General features: G+C 42.6%; 1 protein-coding gene across 1 annotated transcript in view; it reads right to left on the reverse strand.

Moving 5' to 3' along the window:
• Positions 1-4,488: 4,488 nt before the first annotated feature.
• The window catches only part of NLK (nemo like kinase), a 163,697-nt gene continuing 145,611 nt past the window's right edge, over positions 4,489-22,574 (reverse strand). Inside the window, exons 8-11 of the mRNA XM_040423510.1 lie at positions 14,636-14,722; positions 10,418-10,616; positions 7,779-7,872; positions 4,489-6,350 (exon numbers count right to left, since the gene is read on the reverse strand). Of these exons, the coding sequence (XP_040279444.1) occupies positions 6,296-6,350; positions 7,779-7,872; positions 10,418-10,616; positions 14,636-14,722 (435 nt within the window). The 3' untranslated portion in view covers positions 4,489-6,295. The remainder of the gene's footprint in view (positions 6,351-7,778; positions 7,873-10,417; positions 10,617-14,635; positions 14,723-22,574) is intronic.

Genomic DNA, 22,574 nt, shown 5'->3' on the forward strand with positions numbered 1-22,574 from the left:
CTCCTGGAATGCAGCTGACCCCATGGAACGGCAGGGAAAGCGGCAGTGAAAAGACCGAGAGACATCCATTCCCTAATAGTAATAAAGGAAACAGAGAAAACTTTCTGAATTAAAGAAAAAATCTTTTCAATTTTCTGCTTGGGAAGAAAGGACTTCTGAGCCGCAGAATCTAATAAGATTCCCCCAAAAACTTTTGTTTTGTAGGGAGAGGAGAAGATTTTTCCCAGTTGATTACCCAACCCAGCTTTTCTACAATTCCCTGGGCATGAACTAGGAAATTTTGTACCTTCTTTGTAATTTCTTTGGATTCTGCCACCAGCAAAAAAATCATCCAAGTACAGGATAAAGATGCCGTCTCCTTCTCTGATGTGAGCCGCCATCTCGGCTATGATTTTTGTGAAGACTCTCGGAGCGACAGCAATCCCAAATGGCAGGGCACAAAATTGTAGGTGGGAATTTATCTGAACTGCTAACCTCAAGAACTTCTGGAAGTCTTTGTGGATGGGTACATGGAAATAAGCGTCCTTTAAGTCTAGAGACGCCATATAACAGTCCTTTGTCAATAGATTTATTGCTGACCTTAGGGACTCCATTTTGAACCGATGGTAAACAAGAAACTGATTCATAGGCTTCAGATTTATAATGACCCTAAACGTTCCATTTGGTTTTCTTACAGAGTGAAATAAAACCCCTGACCTATTTCCTCTACCGGAACCGGAACCCCTTTTTCTATCAGGGACAAAACCTCAGACTCCAGAAGAGACTGACCTAAGGGCCCCGAAGAGCAAGTTGTGACTATGTAACGGGTAGGTGGCAGACTGATGAACTCGAGATGGAGACCCTCTTTTATGGTCTCTAGAACCCACGAACTTCCTGCTATTAACTGCCACTGTGCAAAGAAGTTTTTCAGTCTGCCACCCACCCGCAAGACCCAGTCATTGTGAACTAGGTTTCTTGAAGGTGGAAGAGGGTTGGTTGAATATAAGGCCACTACCTTAATGGGGCCCCCTCCATCTGTTACCTGCTTGACCTCTGCCTCTAACCTAACCCCCCCCCCCTTAGCATGAAAGGGTTGATACTGTCTAGAGGACTGCGGAGCAGGTAATCCCTTCTTTTTATCTCCTGCTTTCTCCAATAAATAAGTGAGAACGGATCCAAAAAGGAACTCGCCCTCACACGGGACAGAGCACAATTTATTCTTGGAGCTGAGATCCCCTGACCAGCTCTTCACCCAGAGAGCTCGTCTAGCAGAAGTTCGTTAAGGCCACAGCCCTAGCCGACGGTCTCAAGGTATCAGATGAGGAATCTGCCAGAAAAGCATCTGCCTTCTTAATTGCAGGTAGGGAGGCCAGCAGCTGATCCCCAGGCACATTATTTTGGATATCTGTTGAAAGCTGATCAATCCACAACATCGTGGACCTAGCCACTGACGTTCCCGCTATGCTTGGTTTAAGCGCTGCCCCAGTGGTCTCCCAAGCTCTCTTAAGGAACCCTTCCGCCTTCTTATCCATGGGCTCTTTAAGAATCCCCAACTCTTAAAAAAACGCAAGGAACCTCTTCTAGAAATTTTGGCTACAGCCACATCAATTTTAGGCGGACGATCCCAAGTTTTGGTCTCCATCTCATCAAAGGGTTACTTCCTTTTGATGGCCCTGGGAATAAACTACTTCCTGTCTGGGTTCTCCCATTCTGATTTAATAAGTTGAGACACAGTCCGGTGAATAGGAAAAACTTTCCTTTTCTTTATCTCAAGTCCTTTAAACATGATGTCCTGGATAGACTTCTGTTCCCTAGCCTCTTCTAGCCCCATGGCTGATCTTACTGCCTTGACCAACTGATCCGTATTTTCACACTGAAATAATGGTCTTCCTGATAAATCATCCTCAGACCCCTCTTCTGAGTCTGACTGAACCATAATTAAACAAACAGTCTTCTTCAATGTCAGATGGTACTGCGACAGAGGGAGCAACCGCAGTCTGCGGTATAGATCTTACAGGCTGTGACTGAAAACCTCTTAAGGAGGCCTCCACCTGATTTTTGACCATCTCCGGCAACTGCAGCAGCAATGAAGGAGCTTCTTGTGCCATAATCTTATTAGTACAACTGATACAATTAGGTTTGCTATAGTCAGCAGCAAGACTGACTCCGCACATGGCGCACTCCTTACTTCTAGACCTTTTAGATCTTCTGGAACCCTCATCTGTAGATGGGATCTTGGAGGAAGATTCCAAGCGAACTTTCTTGGAGCTCGTATCCTCGCTGGAGACACTCATTTTAGACACAACACCCCTCTCCTGGAAGCAGATAACCCCTATGGCTGTTCACTTCACACACGGAGGCCGACTGCAGCAAAAAGGCACTTACTTTTATATCTGCCGCAGAGAGCTCCGGGAGACCCGGCGTCTGACGTCATGATTCTGCGCCGGCATCCTCCCCGCTCCTCCCAGCCATCATCATCTGACTCGGACTCTGCCTCCAGATGGCCACGCGCACCAGCGCTCCAGACCCTCTCCTAATTCCACCGGCCTCCAGCTTCTCACCGGAGACTCCCCAAACAGGTGAACTTACCTTAACTGCCGCGGTCTCCCTCTAAACCACGAGCGGGCCGCAGCGGTAGAAAGGAGCGGGCGAGAGGCAAGTACACGGACCTGCTACTGGGGGTGAAGAAACCGACTCCACACCGGGAGCCATACGGTGGACCCAGCCACCCTGAACCACAGGGATTTTTTCTGCCTCCCAGGTCCCCCAGCCATATACACAACACAACCACCTGGCTATGGAACACTCCAGGCTTCCTAGGGACAGGAAACCACTGATGTTAGGAGGGAAGTACTTCCTTTTTGTACTCTAGGTTTCCTGTCCCTAGGGTGGGGGGGGTCCATCTCTCTCTGGTGGTGCTGTCGTGACATGGGGGAAATATGAATCTTTATACAAACTACAAAAAATGGCGTGGTGTCAAAAGGCAGGAAGGGCTCAACCCCATATGCAGTTGTGCATCTATACCCAGGGGAGCAGATCCTGCACTTGTGGCCCCTTGCTAATGGAGATCCCCAGCAAAAATGCATACAGTGGAGGATGCCTGCAGAAGACCACAAGTACCACAAAAATACATCCGACACAAGATAGAAAAATGTGTGGATGTAAATAGCTATATGAAATAAACATTAATAAGGACGGTGCACTACTGTGCACCTTCCTTATTAATGTTTATTAAAATAAGAATCTTCCCATAGTGGAAGCAGGCTGTGGGCACCTGTGAAAAGTTATTAATTTCCAGACAAACCTTTTATGGCAAGAACTGAATATAGCAGCTACCAGTGGCATAACTGTAATTCATGGGGTGCCATAGTAAAATAAGATGGGGCTCTCACCACCTAGTGTAAGAAAATTAACACAGCAGCATAAATGGCAACAATTAAAAGGTATGTGAAATAGCACAAACAAATCTACAATGTTTTTGCACCTGATAGGGACCTCCTCAACCTATGGGCCCCATAGAAAGTGCTATAGCTACACTTTTTTAATGTTTCTTTTATTCAAATTTAGGTCTAGTTCAAACTTCAGTGATTTGGTCAGTAATTCCCATCAGTGATTGGAAGCCTAAACCAGATGAGGGTCAAAAAACACAAAACAGGTTCTAATCTTTTCACTACACCTCATTGCTTTGTAGGCTCCACTTCTGGATTCGGCTCAATCACTGATGGAAATCACTGACCAAATTACTGAAGTGTGAACTAGGCCTTAAGATTGGTTTTACAGCCAATTGTCGGGAAGGAAGAGTTCCTTCCCGACAGTCGGCTGCACGCTCAGTGAAGGAAACCGCTATATTTACATGCAGCGATCTCCTCCACAGTATGAGTGCTCACTATTGCGATCCCTCATCCCTATACAGAAACATTGTTTCTAGGCAGCAGATTGCCCTTCAGCCAGTGTGATCTGCTGCTCAGAAACAATGATTGATGTGCCCACCCAAATGACAGGATCACCTGATGAACGATATAGGGTGATCGACGACAGATGGGCAGATTGTAAGGAACTAGCGTTCGGAGGAACGGTCGTTCACTATAATCTGCCCGAAAATCAGGTAGTCTAAATCCACCTTTAGACTTGCACATGATTCTCCACATCTCCAGGACAAATATATAGCTTTTCTAACTTTTTGTGAAGACGAATTCATGGATTTCTTAAAATTAAGCGTATAACAGTGTTTTACAGTTATTAAAGGCATAGTGCATTACTTATTTTACTTACAGAAAATTTAAGGAATTTCAGAAATTGTATTCCAATAAATATGGTCTAAGTTCTAAGTAGCCTGATTACTTATATGACAGTCACTACAGTAAATTTATTACTAAATTAGGAGTCAGAGTGTGATAAGAAGCAAGAGTCAGAATGTTGGCATACCAGCTGTACACAATACTAACATAGGTGTTCGTAATACACCAATAAAGAAAAACTTGACAAACGTCTAAATCCGCTTACAATTGATTAAAGGAAGGAACAAGAAAGATTTTATTGTCACATTTAATGTTTTCACCACTTTACTTCAAAATCTACATTTTACAAAGTGACCATTGAGTGTCTCATATGACCATTATCTTTAGATATAGCCTTTCAGGACTTTGACTCCATCCGGTGATACATTTTGTTTGATGGTAAACTGTCTCTCAGATATATCTTTGTTGAAATGTTTCATTTGGAGCTTGTTGTTAGGAGCCACTTTCAGGAAAAAAAAAAAAAAATAGTAGAAAAAGATACCATACCATCTCTTAAAATTTGGAATTCCAATATACAGTCTTTCACAGCAAGTTACTTCATTGAAGTTAAAACTTCCCATAAGCTTAAAAACCCAAAAACAGAAATAAAAACATTTTAGTCTCCTCCTATTACAATCCAGCTCATTTAGGATAAAAATATTATTCTAAAAGATAAATTACAATAACTTTAACAATTAATAGTCCATTACAAATACCTCTGTCGTCCCCTCAAAACAATTATTCTTGGATTCATACAAGGCTAGTCCATCAAAACATCTTGGTATAGGTGAAAGCAATCTTCTGGTTTTATTGTATTGTAATGCTTACATATAAAAGTTGGAAGGAACATTCAAGTTTTAAAGTCTGCACACTGAACCTAAAAATAACAATTTGGAGTGAAACAAGCTGAGCTGTAAACTCCAGGAGGTAGAGGCCATCAGTTTGTATGTACATATACACAGAATATTCAGTGTTTATTTTAAGAAAAAATGGAAAATAAATTCTACCGTGACATTTCAACACGTCCACAACAGCTCTTCCCTAAGTACACATATAAAGTTAGAGATACTGCCCCTATGTTCAGTTCTAGCCCAGTTTTTGTCTGCCATTCCTCATGTTGGAGCCGTCCAGTGCAAAAAAAAAAAAAAAAAAAATATCCAAAAATTTTCACAAAAACAACTAAAATGTGCCAGCTAGTGCACCTTTGTACAGCGGGACGTGAAAAGGACCTTCACAAAGAAGCCCATCAATGGAATTATTTACACAGATGAATAATGAATGACGCATGCCCATGACTGAAAAGGTAAGAAAGGAAGGAAGTCTAAGAAAAATAGATTAAATATATATTTTATATATTTATATAGGGGAGGAATCAAAGGGTCCCATCCCCTCTAGTCACAGATGCACTCATTCTAACCACAAACCTTCTGTCTTCACTATATCAAAATATCAACACGCTCCTCTAGCACAATGCTGCAAAGAAGCCATCAAGTGCTGGAGACTGAACACTGGGTGATCCTGTGGTCTGCTCCTGTTTTTGGGAAGTACTTCATGATTGGTCTCCAGAGAGTGCTCGATTTTCTTCCAAGCAATTGCTTGTATCAACATAAAATGAGGAGGTTTTAGGAATGGCTCAGTATAAAAAGGATTAGCACAGTTCCTTTCAATAACATATAAATAAAACAAAATAGTTAAAAGTAACCTCTACAGAAGCAAAAAGAAAAAAGGGATTTATTCCACAAAATTTGGTGCAGTTGTCAATTTGTTCTGAGCCTTAAAACTGCTTAGAATTAATAAAAAAACAAAAAAACAAAAACAAATTGGGGTTAAATTATCTTAAAATACAACCACTGATTTTTATCGGAGTGAAAGTCACTAGTACGCCATTTTGTTTGAAATATATTATAGATTTTACATTTAGTGGTTGATAAGTTAAATCTTAATTAAGAAAATAGTAAAAGCATGATCAAGCTTCAAGATTGCAATCCCCAGACTCCAGTGGAAAGCTACGGGACACCTTCAGTAGTACGTCTTCCAAACTATTCCCAAACCAGTGGAGATGGTGGCATCTCAGACGGCTGAGCAACAGTGGAACTGCAATGGTTAAAAGAAGCACAAGGGTTAATGATAACCATGGTAGACACGAATCTACTAGGTTTATGCATATCAGAAATTGGAGAAATAATTTGGGGGCTGCAACACGTTCAGGTTTCTAGATGCCGTTTTTAAAGGAAAAACCAGAAGTGGATTCAAAAAAAGTAGAGAAGTATCTGTCTTAACACATTCTCTACTTTTATGATCGACACCCGATTTTGGCTTCAAAAACTGAATGTGTGGCAGCACAGTTAGGAGAAAATCTGTACTATTTAAGGCTCCTTTACAGAACAATCGGGGCAATTATCAGGAATGAGTGTTCCTAGGAACGTTCCTTCCCTATAATTGTTCTGTTTAAGGGCTCATTCACACGTGTGGTTTGGTTCCGCATCCGAGGCACATTTTTTGCGGCTCGGGTGCGGACCTATTCACTTCAATGAGGTCGCAAAAAATGCGGACAGCACTCAGTGTCACATTTTCTGTCCAGAAACAATTTGTATTGGGATGAGTGATCACAGTAAGAGTCAAATGCCTTCAAACAAGGAGGGGATTGCTGCATGCAACTGCAGCTCTCACTTCCACTCTCTATCAGACAATTTGAATTATTGGGAACGGTTCATTCCCCGTATGTTCCTAGTCAGTTGGCACATTATAAAGAGGCTGTTGTATTAACATGTGACCACCTATCTTACATAAAGACATTGTAAGGCTTTAGCAGACACTGTTATATAGTGTCATAAATAATATGCTTAGGACAGGCCAGCAATGTGTGATCGATGGGTGTCTGATCCTTTAGAACCCACAATCAGCAGAACAAAGGGGCGCATGAACACTCATCCCATAGGCCATCATTATGAAACCCTAGAATAGACTGTCTGATCAGAGAAAAGCCCTTTTAAAATGCACCAGCTGGGCACTTAAAGTCACATTCCCAGCACCTACGGCAAACGACTAATTATGCCAGGTAAGCTGCATCCAGGCAGGATTTTGTCTCCTGCAGCAGTGACCTTTCATGGATGGATCAAGTGTGCCAGAACAGGAGCTAGTTCTAGAAAAAGTGCAGCTCAACAAGGAGTAATAACCCTCTATAATCTCCCCTATGGACAGTGGTGGTCTACATGAGACAACCCATTTATTATAAAACCCCTAGATGTATGTGTCGTCTATAGTGAATATTTAAACTTTTTGATTTTCTCTTTTATCACACTCCATTTTTCTTGTTTACTGAATCGTCTATGGGGAAATTGATTCATTTTGATCATGAACCGGATAACATGACATTTTTTTCTTAGGTAGATTTATATACTGGTTGCCCTTTTTTGCATTTGCCTATGAAAATTCTAAAATTCATAGTTGGGTGATAAAGGTGACTCAAAAAATGATGATGAAGAGCCCACAGTCAGATATACTCACTAGCAATAAACATACCTTATAAAGCTTTTAAAAGCGGCAGACTGAGGGTTGATGCACAGCGGCACTCTGTTCCCTTTTTGCTGCTCCAAAATAAACTGATGGATGATTTCTGTAGCACAAAGAGTTGAAATAGGAAAAATCTCTTGTGAATTAAAAAAATAATAGTATATTACAGTGCACTTATTCTGTCATTAACGTTGACTATAGAGTAAGCATTCTGCATTTTGTAGCACAACTTCATTTGTTTTTTATTTTTTTAAACTTTATATATTTTTTAAACTGGGACATAAATTGCCAGGCTTAAAGGGGTTGTGCAGCCAGTGCATATTGAGGACTCAGGTCATCAATATCTGATTGGTGGGATCAGAACTCCTCTGCTTCCTCTTCAAGATTAACTAACCTGAGTGTCGTCTCGGAGGCGCAGAGTAATTACTAGTGCTTATTCCATTCACCTGAATGAGACAAGCACTTGTAATTACACTGTGCCGCTACTGCAAGCGAGACGACAAGCAATGTAATTGTACAAGAGCTGCCTCTTCAAACAGCTGATTGGTGGGGGTGCCAGGAGTCAGACCCCCACCAATCAGGTATGGTTGACCTATCCTGAGGATAAGTCATCAAAATGTACTGGACTGCACAACCCCTTTAAATTCAGAAAGGGTCACATGTCAGGACTATCATAGTCTTCAAAAACAGCAAAACCAATGGAAACCTGACTGATTCTATTAGGGCTTATTCACATCGCTGCTAGTTATTTCCATTGTCCTGCTCTGTTAAGTGAAGCAGAACAGCAAAAAAGTGACAGATCTGGCACATAACTGAACGGAATCCAAACCGACCCCACTGACTATAATGGGGTCTGTTTGAGAGTCCACTCTTACCTGACTGCTGCTTTTCTCAGAATCTGTGACAAAGGACCTGAATGGAGCCTCCAAGATGTGAACAAGCTCTTAGGCCCCTTTCACACGGGCGAGTATTCTGCGCGGATGCGATGCGTGAGGTGAACGCATTGCACCCGCAGAAGTGAATGGGGTTGCGTGAAAATCGCAAGCATCCACAAGCAAGTGCGGATGCAGTGCGATTTTCATGCACGGTTGCTAGGAGACGATCGGGATGGAGACCCGATCATTATTATTTTCCCTTATAACATGGTTATAAGGGAAAATAATAGCATTCTGAATACAGAATGCATTGTAAAACAGCGCTGGAGGGGTTAAAAATAAAAATAAACTCACCTTCGTCCACTTGATCGCGGCCCGGAATCTCCTTCTGTCTCCTTTGTTGAATAGGACCTGTGGTGAGCATTAATTACAGGAACAGAACCTTTGATGACGTCACTCCGGTCATCACATGGTACGTCACATGATCTTTTACCATGGTGATGGATCATGTGATGACCGGAGTGACGTCATCAAAGGTCCTGTTCCTGTAATTAATGCTCACCACAGGTCCTGTTCAACAAAGGAGAAAGAAGGAGATGCCGGGCTACGCGATCAAGTGGACTAAGGCGAGTTAAATTTTTTTAAATATTTTTTTTAACCCCTCCAGCGGTGTTTTACTATGCATTCTGTATTCAGAATGCTATTATTTTCCCTTATAACCATGTTATAAGGAAAAATAATGCAATCTACAGAACACCGATCCCAAGCCCGAACTTCTGTGAAGAAGTTCGGGTTTGGGTACCAAACATGCGTGATTTTTCTCACGCGAGTGCAAAACGCATTACAATGTTTTGCACTCGCGCTGAAAAATCGCGGGTGTTCCCGTAACGCACCCGCACATTTTCCCGCAACACCCGTGTGAAAGAGGCCTTATAAGTCAGAAAGATCTGTCAGGAGTAACTGGGATCTCTTTAAAAACTGTCATAAAAGTCAGTGGACTCAACGAGAATGATAGATTCAGTCTTATTGTTTAATAAAAAATAAAAAAAAATTTGCCCCTTACTCCCATTTTGCCTGTAATCCTTAGCAGCCAGGTCCACTGAGGACTCCATTTATCAGAATAGAAACATGGCGTGTCGGGCAGCTCTAGGGGCACAGTAGGGCGATTTATTGAGGGCAAGGTTCTGTCCTCCAATTCAGGTGCTCCATGGTTAGGAAACTAGAGGTGACTAATTCCCCTGTTTTTTTAGGGTGCAGTATAGACAGAACCCTGTACCCACCATGCAGGAGCCCGACTCCTGTACACTAGGAAACCCATTGTTTTAAAAGCTACCATGGAAAAAAATATAATCTACTTTTCTGCTCTCCAGGGACTACTGTACTGTTCTGTACTGGTGGTTAGATTATGCTGCATTTATTGCGTGGACACAACAGTAGGTACTGTATGGTGGTGTCCCTTACTGCTGGGGTGTCAAGTTTGTGGTATTTTAATATTATAAACATTAAAGGCCAAGTTTTAGACACCGCCTGTCATTTTAGATTAATTACAAGACAAAAAGCCAGCTCGGATAAGGGGGTTCTCCAGAATTTACATATTGATGCCCTAGCCTCAGGATAGGTGATCAGTATGAGATTGGTCCCGGTGCCGATCTGATATTGATGACCCATCTCGAGGAAAGGCACATCAATATGTAAATCCCGAAAAAAGGGGTTTGCACACTATTACAAATGATGGCATATAACTAATATATTTCCAAAGGAGAAAATGCTTACCTTTTACCTGCCGTACAGAACTAAGGTTCTTTTCAAAAGTGTCATCAAATTTTGGGTTTGTGATTGGCTCAAAATCACTGGTATAGACCCTGCCCGTAGAGGTGGAGAAACAGCATTTACACATGCAGGTGTGATATCGCAGACGCCCTTCATCCAGGTAGGGGTGAGCCAATGCATCTTTAGCAGATATCCGCTTGGACTGCAGCAGAAACAAAGTTGTGATTATTTCTATATTTCACTACTCCTGTGAACAAGCAGAAAACAATCAGACTTCCAGTCTACAACAGGAAGACTTCAGGATGCGAGTCACAACCTATAGAACTAAACCTTACTTAACGGGGTAATATTACATAGCATATTTCAGATGAATGGCTGATGTGATACAAGGACAGCTCGTGTCAGTTAGAAGATGAGCAGCTTGTACACAGTGGCTCTCCATTCTGACTCATAGAAGGCTGGTCCGTGTGGGGTGACCCACCCCTAACAGGGCATATGAACAGGATGTGTCCTTAGACAATAAAAAAATTTAATAAAATAAATAATGTATAATAATTAATAATATATATATAATTATTTATTCTCTCTTAATATACAAGATACGGTTTAAAATCCTACTCACATACCCTTCTCATACTAGTTCAGTAGGCCCCTGGCTCTGCACAGCATGTGTACTGGGTAACGATCGCATCAATTTGCTAACTGAACAGGACAAACCCAAGACCCAGCCCTTCCACAATCATATTTAGTCCGTAACAAACATGTGTGACAGGTCACATGACCGACACCATGTGCAGAATGTAAGAAAGGTATTTTAAACTCCTGTATATTAGAAAACTGTATAATTCTGCATTGTACAAACAAAACCTGTGGGCCACCATCCGTTTCTGTAGACACTAACAGGAGAAGCTTCACTACAGCCCTTCCGAACCTTTCACACAGTAACAATTTGAAGCAACTCACAGGTAGCAAGCTCCAGCCCAGGAGACTGAAGGAACGGATGCAAATTGTGAAACGGATACATTCATATTAGCAGGAAAAGTCCGCAAAGAAAACAGATGACATTGGAACAGAAGGATTTTACCAAGTTTCTGCACAAGAGAAGCCAGAAGAACTGGGAAATGTTCATTTATGTCTGATACTCTTTAAGGGATGATGCGGGATGTGTTAACAGGCTTCCATAGAGAGTAAGAATCTCTGATCTAAGATCCACAGTGACAGAGAACTGTGTGAATAAACCAATTCTCTAACACATTGTAAATGCTACGTGGTTAATGGATGATGAATACACAGATCACATTTGCTACTGAAGATCCAACATTAATCATACTAACCACAAGGGGGAGCTCAGTGCACACAAATCCAGCAGCACATACGGTAATAGTGTGGCACCATTTAATAGGAAATTAAGAGCATGCCCCTGGGAGGAAGACACTGTCCACAAGCTTTTACAAAGAAAGCAAATTGATTCCTAGCATGTGTTAAATTCCCCTAATCAGGCTAATGGTGATTGTCACTATGGCAATATTTACACTGCATGGAGCAGAATGCAGGTGACACTTGTACACTAGGGTAAGCAGTACTTTATATAGCACGGGTGGGGGGTCACGTGTGCTGCGCTCTACGGATACCATAGTAACACGCTATATACAAGGCGATCTGTGGATGTCACAGTTATGGGCTGGGGGGGTCTGTGGATGTCACTGTTATGGGCTGGGGGGGTCTGTGGATGGCACATATATAACCGTGCCATCCGCAGATGCCCTCCTGTAACAGTGCCATCCGCAGATGCCCTCCTGTAACAGTGCCATCCGCAGATCCCCTCCTGTAACAGTGCCAGCCACAGATCCCCCCCCCCCCTGTAACAGTGTCCGTCATCCACAGATCCCCCCCATAACAGTGTCCGTCATCCACAGATCCCCCCCATAACAGTGTCCGTCATCCACAGATCCCCCCCATAACATGCGAGAAAGCTGAGCAACTTTTGTTCTTGAAAAGAAACCTGCCACATTTACTTAAATAGAAAGCAGTCCAAGTTGTGTGTAGTTATTTTATTTACATTTAAAAAAAATTGTGTAGCCCAGCAAAAATTTGTTCTTGACCTGAGGCTACGTCTGTTTACAGTTTGAGGTTGGTTTTACAACTGTTTCTTGCACTGTTTTGTACAATCACTTGTACATGTTGTTTTGTACAATCACTTGTGTATGAGGAAGCACCATGTTATATAATATGATTTATTAAATTCATGAAAAAGAATTATTAATAAAATCATTAAAAAAAAAGTATTTTAAAAGTATTTGGGCAAAAAGGCAGTTTCGGTTTCGGTTTTCGGTCAAGGGCATCCTGAATTTTCGGTTTCGGACCAGAATTTTCATTTCATTTCAGAATTTGCACCCCATAAATACTGCCATGTGAATGTACCCTAAAGAGGTTGTCTGCCAAACAAAGGGGTAGTATACTGTAAAATATTTTAAAAAGTCATATTCACCTTACAAATCCCCGGGCGCTCTGGTTCCAACATCTTTCACCTGTCTAAAAATGTTCTAAAGAAAAAAAATTGTAAAAGGCAAGGGATCCGAGCGGGTCAGAGCCACAGTGCCAGGATATTGGTGAGGTGAATGATTAAAAAAAAAAAACAGACAGACAACCGCGTTAAGCTAAACAACAAAGTAATTTTACAATGACCCTTCCTGAGGGTTAATGAGGACCTGTCGCCTCTCCCGACATCTCTGTTTTAGTAATGTGATAACAATTCTGGAGCATCTATTCTTCTATTCTGTTCTGCCATTCCTTTGTTGTTACTGCTAGAAGTTATGAATGAATACCAGTTTGCAATAAAGTCCCAGATGGGTGCTACCAGTTGGTGGTGTCTCCCTGCCCAGTCTGACACTATCCAATCAATGCTGCTAGTGTCAGAATGAGCAGGAACACACACCCACTGATAACACCTAGATGGACCTTCATTGCAAACTGCTAGCAATTCATAACTTCTAGCAGGAATAATAGACGAATGGCACATCACAGAGTCATAAAAATAGATGCTCCAGAATTATTACAAGGGGGTGCAATTAGTTGCTAAAATTTACAGGACAGGTGACAGGTCCTTTTTAAAACCTTAGGCTGAAAGTACACATGTAGTTTTTGGGTTTGTTTTTATGCTATCAAGGAGTGGATCTAAATGGGAAAGTATAAAGGAAAGACTGAAACCTCTCGCTGCCATTATTCATTCCTGAGTAAGGCTCAAAAAACTACATGTGTGATTCCAGCCCAAATGTACAGTTAAAGGCTACGTACACCTCTTGCAATTTTTTATTGTATTGTTCTCATCTTTAGCTACAAATGATTTTTTTCAATTGATTCAAAATATAGAGCCCTTTATCTGTACAGAGCTGAGATGCTCTAGTAGCAACCTGTGGATTTTCTCTATTTTCTGTCAGTTGGAGAGCTGATGGGCTCCTTAGCTCTGCTCTCTGACATCATAAACACTCATTATAGCTTAGTTCTTATCTTACCTATACGAATGTGGCTTAAATAAATGTTTATGACCTTTGAGTAATTTAGAGATAAGGTTTATTAGATGACCTGCACAAAGTGAAAGTGAGATACACACAGCTACAAAAACAGTTAACCCGTTGTGACGTGGCCAATTGAAAATATGATTTTTAGCCCAAAATTTGTAAAATGCAAACAAAAATGGCTTCCGAACGTGTACATTGCCTTTAAATGAGTTCTCTGCTTTTCCTATACTGATGACCTATCCTCAGGATAGGTCAACAACATCAGATCAGTGGGGGTCTGACTGCCGACATCCCCTGCCGATCAGCTTGTACGAGCGCTGTGTTCTCCTCTCTGTTTACCTGCTCACTGTTGACATTGCAGCAGCGAGCAGTGTAATTACAGCTCCTCCGTCCCATTCACTTCTATAGGACGGCTCCCATTGATCTGACCCATGTGCTATGGAGCAGATCACTGCACACATATCAGAGGTGTTCAGTTTACACTATGAAAATTTTGTGAAGTCAAGCAGCTGATTTTGTCATGAGAGTGCAGAGCAGCAAAAATCTTATATACAGCGCTGTATAAAACGCACAACGTTAGGTCTACAAATCAGGACCGCCTTTCCATACCAATATAGTGCATTAGACATCCACCACAAGCCAATCATCTGTCGTACAAAGCAAAAAAAGAAAATTAAAAAGTTGCAGTGCGAAAAATACTTACTGGATCAAAGACCAACATCCTGCAAAGCAGATGAACAGCTTCGTGAGTGGCCTGGCTGGACAGTGTGTACAAGACCGGAAGAGATGGCTGCAAGAACAAGACAAGAGATATAACATGTCTGACTAGTGACTTAAAAGTGCCGAGTTGCTTCAGAGCCCTCCAGTTATGCAAGCAGACTGAAATTACCAATTTGGGTGATAGATGCCTGGAGTCCGCCAGCACTGCAGTTCTGTCTCCTCAATTTAATGTCAGCCCCGCACAGTATCACAGTGAGGATCTTAACGTTCAGAAAAATCTGCCCTTGAAAAGAACTACTGGTCCTTCAGGTAATATATATATATATATATATATATATATATATATATACACACTGCAGTGCCTACTGTGCTGTAAGGTGCCTGCCTCGGTTTTTGGGCAGGGTGGGCTCGCAGCACTCTGTGCCTCTAGTGACACAAGGTTGGTATACTGTATGTAGCTGACAAGTAGCCATCATTCTTACTAAACCCAACTAATCAGAGCCGGTGATCTGCCACAATTCACACTAAACAGGCTGTTATTAATGCCCCAGGAACTAAAGATTTAAAAAGGTTAGTTCTCCTTGTATTCCCCCTGAGTTAATGCTGGAACCTCTTTTCTTAGAGCTCTGTCTTGTGCAGTCCCTCTGTTATTCCTCCTACAGATTTATGAATAAGCCGACAACTGAGTGTTACCAGCCGAGAGTGTTTCCCTGCACTCTGATCCTGTCCAATAACTGCAGGCAGTGTCAGACTGTGTGGGGACACATCCTTTTGACATGGAGAACTTTAACTTCCAGTTGTCTATTTGCACATTTCTAGGAGGAATAACAGAGGAATGGCACAACTCAGAGATCTAAGAAAAAAAGACACCGCAGAATTATTCCAAGGATAATATTCATGAAAATAGACAAATCAGAAGAGGCGACAGGCCCTTAAAAGGGAACCTGTCACCAGTTTTATGGTGTCCTAACTAAGGGCAACATAAATAAGTGACTGATTCTCTTAGCACAATGCTGGTTCACTTTCTTTAATTGACCCAATCTGCCAACATCTTGTATTGAAAAGCTCCAGCTGATAATGATGAGTTATGAATATTCATGAGCTCCTGACTCTCCCCGCCCACCTGCTGCTGAATGACAGTTTTTTTCCCCATATGAATCAGCAGCAGGTGGGCAGGGGAGTGGCTATAGCTCTGAATTAAATATACGCTGGACTCAATGACATCACGCCGGACTCAAATCAGCTCATTAGCATGCGGCATCTTTGTGTGTATATTATGAGGTAACCATCTGTCACACCAGTAAGTGAATACATCTAAGGCATTTTTTAGTAGTTAATGATTGTATATAAATTAGTTAGATTATAATCAAATATCCACATAACAGGTTCCCTTTAAGGTTAAGGGAAAAATAAACAAAAGAAACCACAGTTCCACCCATAGTTCAAGAAAGACACAGGTAATGTTGCAGTAGAAGACGGGAATGCTTGTGAAGAGATGATCCTGTATAAGGATTTTTTGTGGATGTATCCCCCCCCCCTTTAGTTTTAATGTAAAGCGGATGTCCGCAGGAAGATCTTACTCCAGGGAGATGGGCTGTGTCGCCCATGAAATCAGCGGCTATCTCAGCGACGTGTACACTGCACAGCCTCTATCTGGCCATTGATTACCAGGAGGAAATAATGAGTGGTTTGTGATGGGAAAGAAATGACATTTTACGTCTCACCTCATCATTCTGCATTCTCTGTTCAAAATGAGACCTTTTTGTAGGCAGAAGAAAAGCTCCGGCAGGGGAACACAATGTTCCCTGCTGTTCTGAAGGACTCCCTAATGGTCAGTTACAATCATTTCCAGAGATCACCATCACCACATCTCATTTCCTAAAAATGCAGCTGCTCCAGCCCAACAAGCAGCAGAGGTGTGGCTGCACATATACAAGCTGTATATAACTTACAAGCCTGTATACTACTTCCTACACGCACATACACGGGCTGCAGGTTAAAGGGGGAGGACAGAACCATCAATGACATCTAGAAGAGGATTTTCATGGGGGTATATTTCCTCTTCAGAGCAGCTCATATTCCTGCAGTAATTTACACGACAGCTCAAGTGCACTGGATCTATGGCTTTACTTCAATGCCGGCAGATGACAGCCTTCCCCCAGGTTTTAATACTTCCACAACTTCCTTCAGTATATAATAACCCAATAATTCTGGTGCAAGAGAAATAGATCTAAGTGAAACCTCAGTAAGTGGACACATTCTCCTAAAGAAAACAAGGAGCAGGGCTGAAGCCGCGGCCCCTTCTTCTGGGCACCCATCCCCAACCAAATCAATGGATCCATTTTAATACAGGTTGACAGCTGGCGGATGAGGGTAAGGTTTTGCACAAATGTACAGAACTGTTATTTGCAGAGGTTGCCTAGTTTAGAAGATATCCATAGCAATTCAGTGTTCCAGTTACCAAAAAAATTTTTTAAAAACAAAATCAATGCTATATAAAAATAAGACGGGATGTCCAGCTTCCAAAAAAAGACGTTGTTCTTTATTCCAAAATAGCACAGAATAAAAATAATCCAACACGGCAAGCAGGTCTACGTGTTTCGGATGCTCTAATACTGATTCTGACCATAAGGTGTCATGAATAAGGATCAGTATTAGAGCATCCGAAACACGTAGACCTGCTTGCCGTGTTGGATTATTTTTATTCTGTGCTATTTTGGAATAAAGAACAACGTCTTTTTTTGGAAGCTGGACATCCCGTCTTATTTTTATATACACTGCTCAAAAAAATAAAGGGAACACTTAAACAACACAATGTAACTCCAAGTCAATCACACTTCTGTGAAATCAAACTGTCCACTTAGGGAGCAACACTGAGTGACAATTTCACATGCTGTTGTGCAAATGGGATAGACAACAGGTGGAAATTATAGGCAATTAGCAAGACACCCCCAATAAAGAAGTGGTTCTGCAGGTGGTGACCACAGATCACTTCTCAGTTCCTATGCTTCCTGGCTGATGTTTTGGTCACTTTTGAATGCTGGCGGTGCTTTCACTCTAGTGGTAGCATGAGACGGAGTCTACAACCCACACAAGTGGCTCAGGTAGTGCAGCTTATCCAGGATGGCACATCAATGCGAGCTGTTGCAAGAAGGTTTGCTGTGTCTGTCAGCGTAGTGTCCAGAGCATGGGGGCGCTACCAGGAGACAGGCCAGTACATCAGGAGACGTGGAGGAGGCCGTAGGAGGGCAACAACCCAGCAGCAGGACATCTACCTCCGCCTTTGTGCAAGGAGGAACAGGAGGAGCACTGCCAGAGCCCTGCAAAATGACCTCCAGCAGGCCACAAATGTGCATGTGTCTGCTCAAACGGTCAGAAACAGACTCCATGAGGGTGATATGAGGGCCCGACGTCCACAGGTGGGGGTTGTGCTTACAGCCCAACACCGTGCAGGACGTTTGGCATTTGCCAGAGAACACCAAGATTGGCAAATTCGCCACTGGCGCCCTGTGCTCTTCACAGATGAAAGCAGGTTCACACTGAGCACATGTGACAGACGTGACAGAGTCTGGAGACGTCGTGGAGAATGTTCTGCTGCCTGCAACATCCTCCAGCATGACCGGTTTGGCATTGGGTCAATAATGGTGTGGGGTGGCATTTCTTTGGAGGGCTGCACAGCCCTCCATGTGCTCGCCAGAGGTAGCCTGACTGCCATTAGGTACCGAGATGAGATCCTCAGACCCCTTGTGAGACTATATGCTGGTGCGGTTGGCCCTGGGTTCCTCCTAATGCAAGACAATGCTAGTCCTCATGTGGCTGGAGTGTGTCAGCAGTTCCTGCAAGACTAAGGCATTGATGCTATGGACTGGTCCACCCGTTCCCCAGACCTGAATCCAATTGAGCACATCTGGGACATCATGTCTCGCTCTATCCACCAACGTCACGTTGCACCACAGACTGTCCAGGAGTTGGCAGATGCTTTAGTCCAGGTCTGGGAGGAGATCCCTCAGGAGACCGTCCGCCACCTCTCATCAGGAGCATGCACAGGCGTTGTAGGGAGGTCATACAGGCACGTGGAGGCCACACACACTACTGAGCCTCATTTTGACTTGTTTTAAGGACATTACATCAAAGTTGGATCAGCCTGTAGTGTGTTTTTCCACTTTAATTTTGAGTGTGACTCCAAATCCAGACCGCCATGGGTTGAAAAATTTGATTTCCATTTTTTTATTTTTGTATGATTTTGTTGTCAGCACATTCAACTATGTAAAGAACAAAGTATTTCAGAAGAATATTTAATTAACTCAGATCTAGGATGTGTTATTTTTGTGTTCCATTCATTTTTTTGAGCAGTGTAGTTTGAAACTGGTGCCCCTTCCAAGCACAGTCCGTGCTTCCATCGTAAGACTGACCAGGTGAGCGCTGCCCACGGAACTTTCATACCCATGTAATGCTATAAGAGATTCTGAATTAGATCAGAATTCACCGTTGTGGCCAGACACTGGCTGAGCTACCATTTTCTATGATGAGAGGGGTGAGAAGGAATGAACGGCAAGGAACCAGGGAAGCGCTGGAACAGAAGAGCTAGGGGATTGGTGAATATTTTATTTTTTTAACCCATTCTGAGCCATCTGTAAAACAATACCTGCTGGACAACCCCTTTAAATGGGTTCTACACCTTTTTATTACTGATATCTAACCCAGGGATCAACAACCTTCGGCACTCCAGCTGTTGTGAAACTACAATTCCCAGCATGCTCCATTCATTTCTATTGGGAGTTCTGAGAACAGCAGGGCAAGTATACATGATAGTTGTTTCACAGCAGCTAGGGTGGAGAGAATGCTACACGAGGAACCACCATTTGGTTTTATGCTTTTTATTATTCACTTTCTTGTGAGTATATTAAAAATCCTTGGGAAATATATCCTTGTGGAACTTCACTATTTTGCAAATTTTCATTACAGCGGTTTGGATGTCTTACGGTGCATCGACCCCTGAATTTTATTGTGTGGCTGCATTGTGAAAAGCTTGGAAATCCGATATACCTTTGACCTGACGGACCTCTATGTACTGGGCAGCACGACCACCATTACCTATTCGGGTGAAGAGGTTGCCTACCCCTGATCCATCCTTTAGATAGATCATCAGCATCTGATTGGCAGGGTTACGGCTCAGCCCCACTGAAGTGATAATAGTTGTGATACCACTGGGCCTGAGGGAAACGAGATGGCCGCGGGGCTACTGCTAGTGCCGCTGCCCTCTCAAACAGCTGATCGGCAGGGGTCCCAGGTGTTAGACCCCCGCCCATCAGATACAGATGATCTATCCAAAAGGATAGATCATCAGTAATAAAAAGGTGTAGAAGACCTTTAAGTCTGTGCTTAGAGAGCTGCTGGTATCACTGGGGATATGGTTTTGTCCTACAATGCTTTGCTCTTCTGGGATCTCCGGCTGGTCGTAGGTATGCAGAGGCAGGCATCTCGATGCTAGAACCACCACAATAAGCAGGGACATCTCATTGTGCTTGTTTTTCCCTGGAACATCATTGCAGGAAACTGCTGCTGTCAGACAAACGCTCCATCAGAGAGGGTTTTACCTCCTTGTTAATATTATTCATAAAGTATATTGTATGTTCTTTAGTTTTTGAGTTGCTAGTTCCGTTTTTTTTTACTAATTTTATGGAGATCAAAAAGCCCAAAGTCAAATAGCTAAAATCTCAATAGTCAATCCATTGCCTTGAACTGAGCTGTCAATCACACATGAGATAAAAAGAACAGTCCTACTTTCCTAGAGCTGTCCATCAGGATCCCTTTCCTCATCTACACCAGGATGCATTAGAAGGGAGGCGATCCTCGAACTGAGGCGTTAAAGCATGAGTGACAGCTTTGCAAACACAGGGGGCCATCATGTCCCCGATGTCATATCAAGTCAAAGGATTGTGTTCACATCAGATTCCAATAGGACGCCATGTGAAAGCAGCGGTGGCCAGCCAGGATTCTGCCATGGAGTGTGTCCTTCAGCTCAAAACCAGAGAGGGTAACCCCGAACAAAGTTCAGTACAGCTCCAGCTTACTGACTGTATGCAAATATGACATGTTCTGCTTCCTTATTAGACTAGGTCTATATGGTGACGCGAGTCTCCCGTAGCATCTGCTCCACTGTGTGACTCAGCCAATATGGGGATCTTTACAGCCAAAAGTTACGTAGTGATAAGGAAGCGAGGGCTGTATAAGCTGCATAGCGTTGCAGACCTGCCAAACAGGATTATGGGGGATGGCAGGGACAACCACCATATAAAGAACATCCATCACTCAACTTTCCCAGATAACTAAGGGGCCAATTTACACGGACCAATATGCAGAGCAATGATTGGTAAGAAACCGCTTCATCCTGTTTATTGCCCTCTTGTCCAGTAGCAATAACAGGGCTATGATTAACCAGGCGTGCTGCCATGTCTGATCATCATGAGCCTGGCATAGATTTCAGTGTTCTTTTACACCAGAAAATAGCGCATAAGATGAAAGTGGTGGGCCCTGCCCCCCTCCTCCTTCACCACACCCCCTTTTTGGGAAACTTGGCGAGGCCCCACAATATAGATTCAGTTTGCTGGCAGCACATCCCTGTTTGCACAGGGCGATATGTTGCAGACAAACGGTGATTTATTTATTTTTGGGCAAATTACTGACAGATTACCCGGCAAAAGAGTGTTTCTGTCATTTAACGGGTGATCAGCGGCACATTTACACAGGGTTCCATTGCAAATTCAGTTTTTTGGGACATACGCTATTTTTGCTGTCAAAACGCTGGACTCCTTGGAGGAACCTAATATTAAGGAGTTCCACCAGGCGCCACCAGTGGACTTACCTCTGCATCGCCGGGCTTCGGAATAAATATGGCAGATCGCATGTGTTCATCGGCGAACACTGCGAACTGGCCATCACTGCTGTTCAGATGTGACTAAGGCTGCGTTCACATCAATTTTGTCTCGTTTTTAACACATAAGCATGATGGCTACCTTAAAAAGGATGCCTCAGACAGATGCTATACAGTGACCTCAATGGGGTCACATTGTAAATTAAAAAAATTAAAAGTACCGGTATCTTTTTTTATACATTTTTTTCTCATTCAAGTTTTATTGAGGTTTTTGCAAATAACTGATAGATACAATTTTTTCAGTTTACAAACATTTTTCCGGAACTGCCTGCCGGATTCCTCAAACGCAAGTGTGAAAGTACCCTAAGTCCAAAAGAAAGGAGGCCTGGTTTTGGTTGGGCGCATAGGCATTAAGAATTGTGAATTCACGTCCACCAATTAATAGCGAGAGAATCAGATACCTGGCCCCAGCATCAACAGTACAACCCAGCACCTGGTGAGGCAAGGATTTGTGGATTATTATTTTTTTTTTTTTTTTTTTTTACTGGACTCCATAGGATGGAAAAGTACAGGGTACTTTTGAGTAAGGATCTCCCCCCACTCAACGTATACGTTAAACCTGGGACAAAAACATGATGTGAACACAGCCAAAAGGCTCATTTAGACGGCCGTATGTTGTCTGCAAAAATGCAGATCCGTTTTTTATGGATTAGATGGATGCAGACCCATTCACTTCTATGGGGCCCTTTTCTTCCGTTCTATTACTCCGCAAAACAAATAAAACATGTTCTATACTTGTCAGTTAAAATCAGGAAGTGACCCCATTGAAGTCTATGGGTCTGCAAAAACGCGGAATGCAATAGTTTTTTTTGTGGACATGCTAAACTGTCCGCAAAAAAACTAAAAAAAAAAAAAGAAAAAAAAAGAAAAGAAAAAAAAGCTGCATTTTAACTCCGCATTAGTACCTCGGAACGGAAACAGTTCGGTTTCAAGTTTTAAAGTGGTTTTCCACTTTAAAAATCAACTACCGAAGTTATTCAACAAAGTC

The sequence above is a fragment of the Bufo bufo genome, chromosome 3 (genome assembly GCF_905171765.1).
Source record: "Bufo bufo chromosome 3, aBufBuf1.1, whole genome shotgun sequence".
NCBI lineage: Eukaryota > Metazoa > Chordata > Amphibia > Anura > Bufonidae > Bufo > Bufo bufo.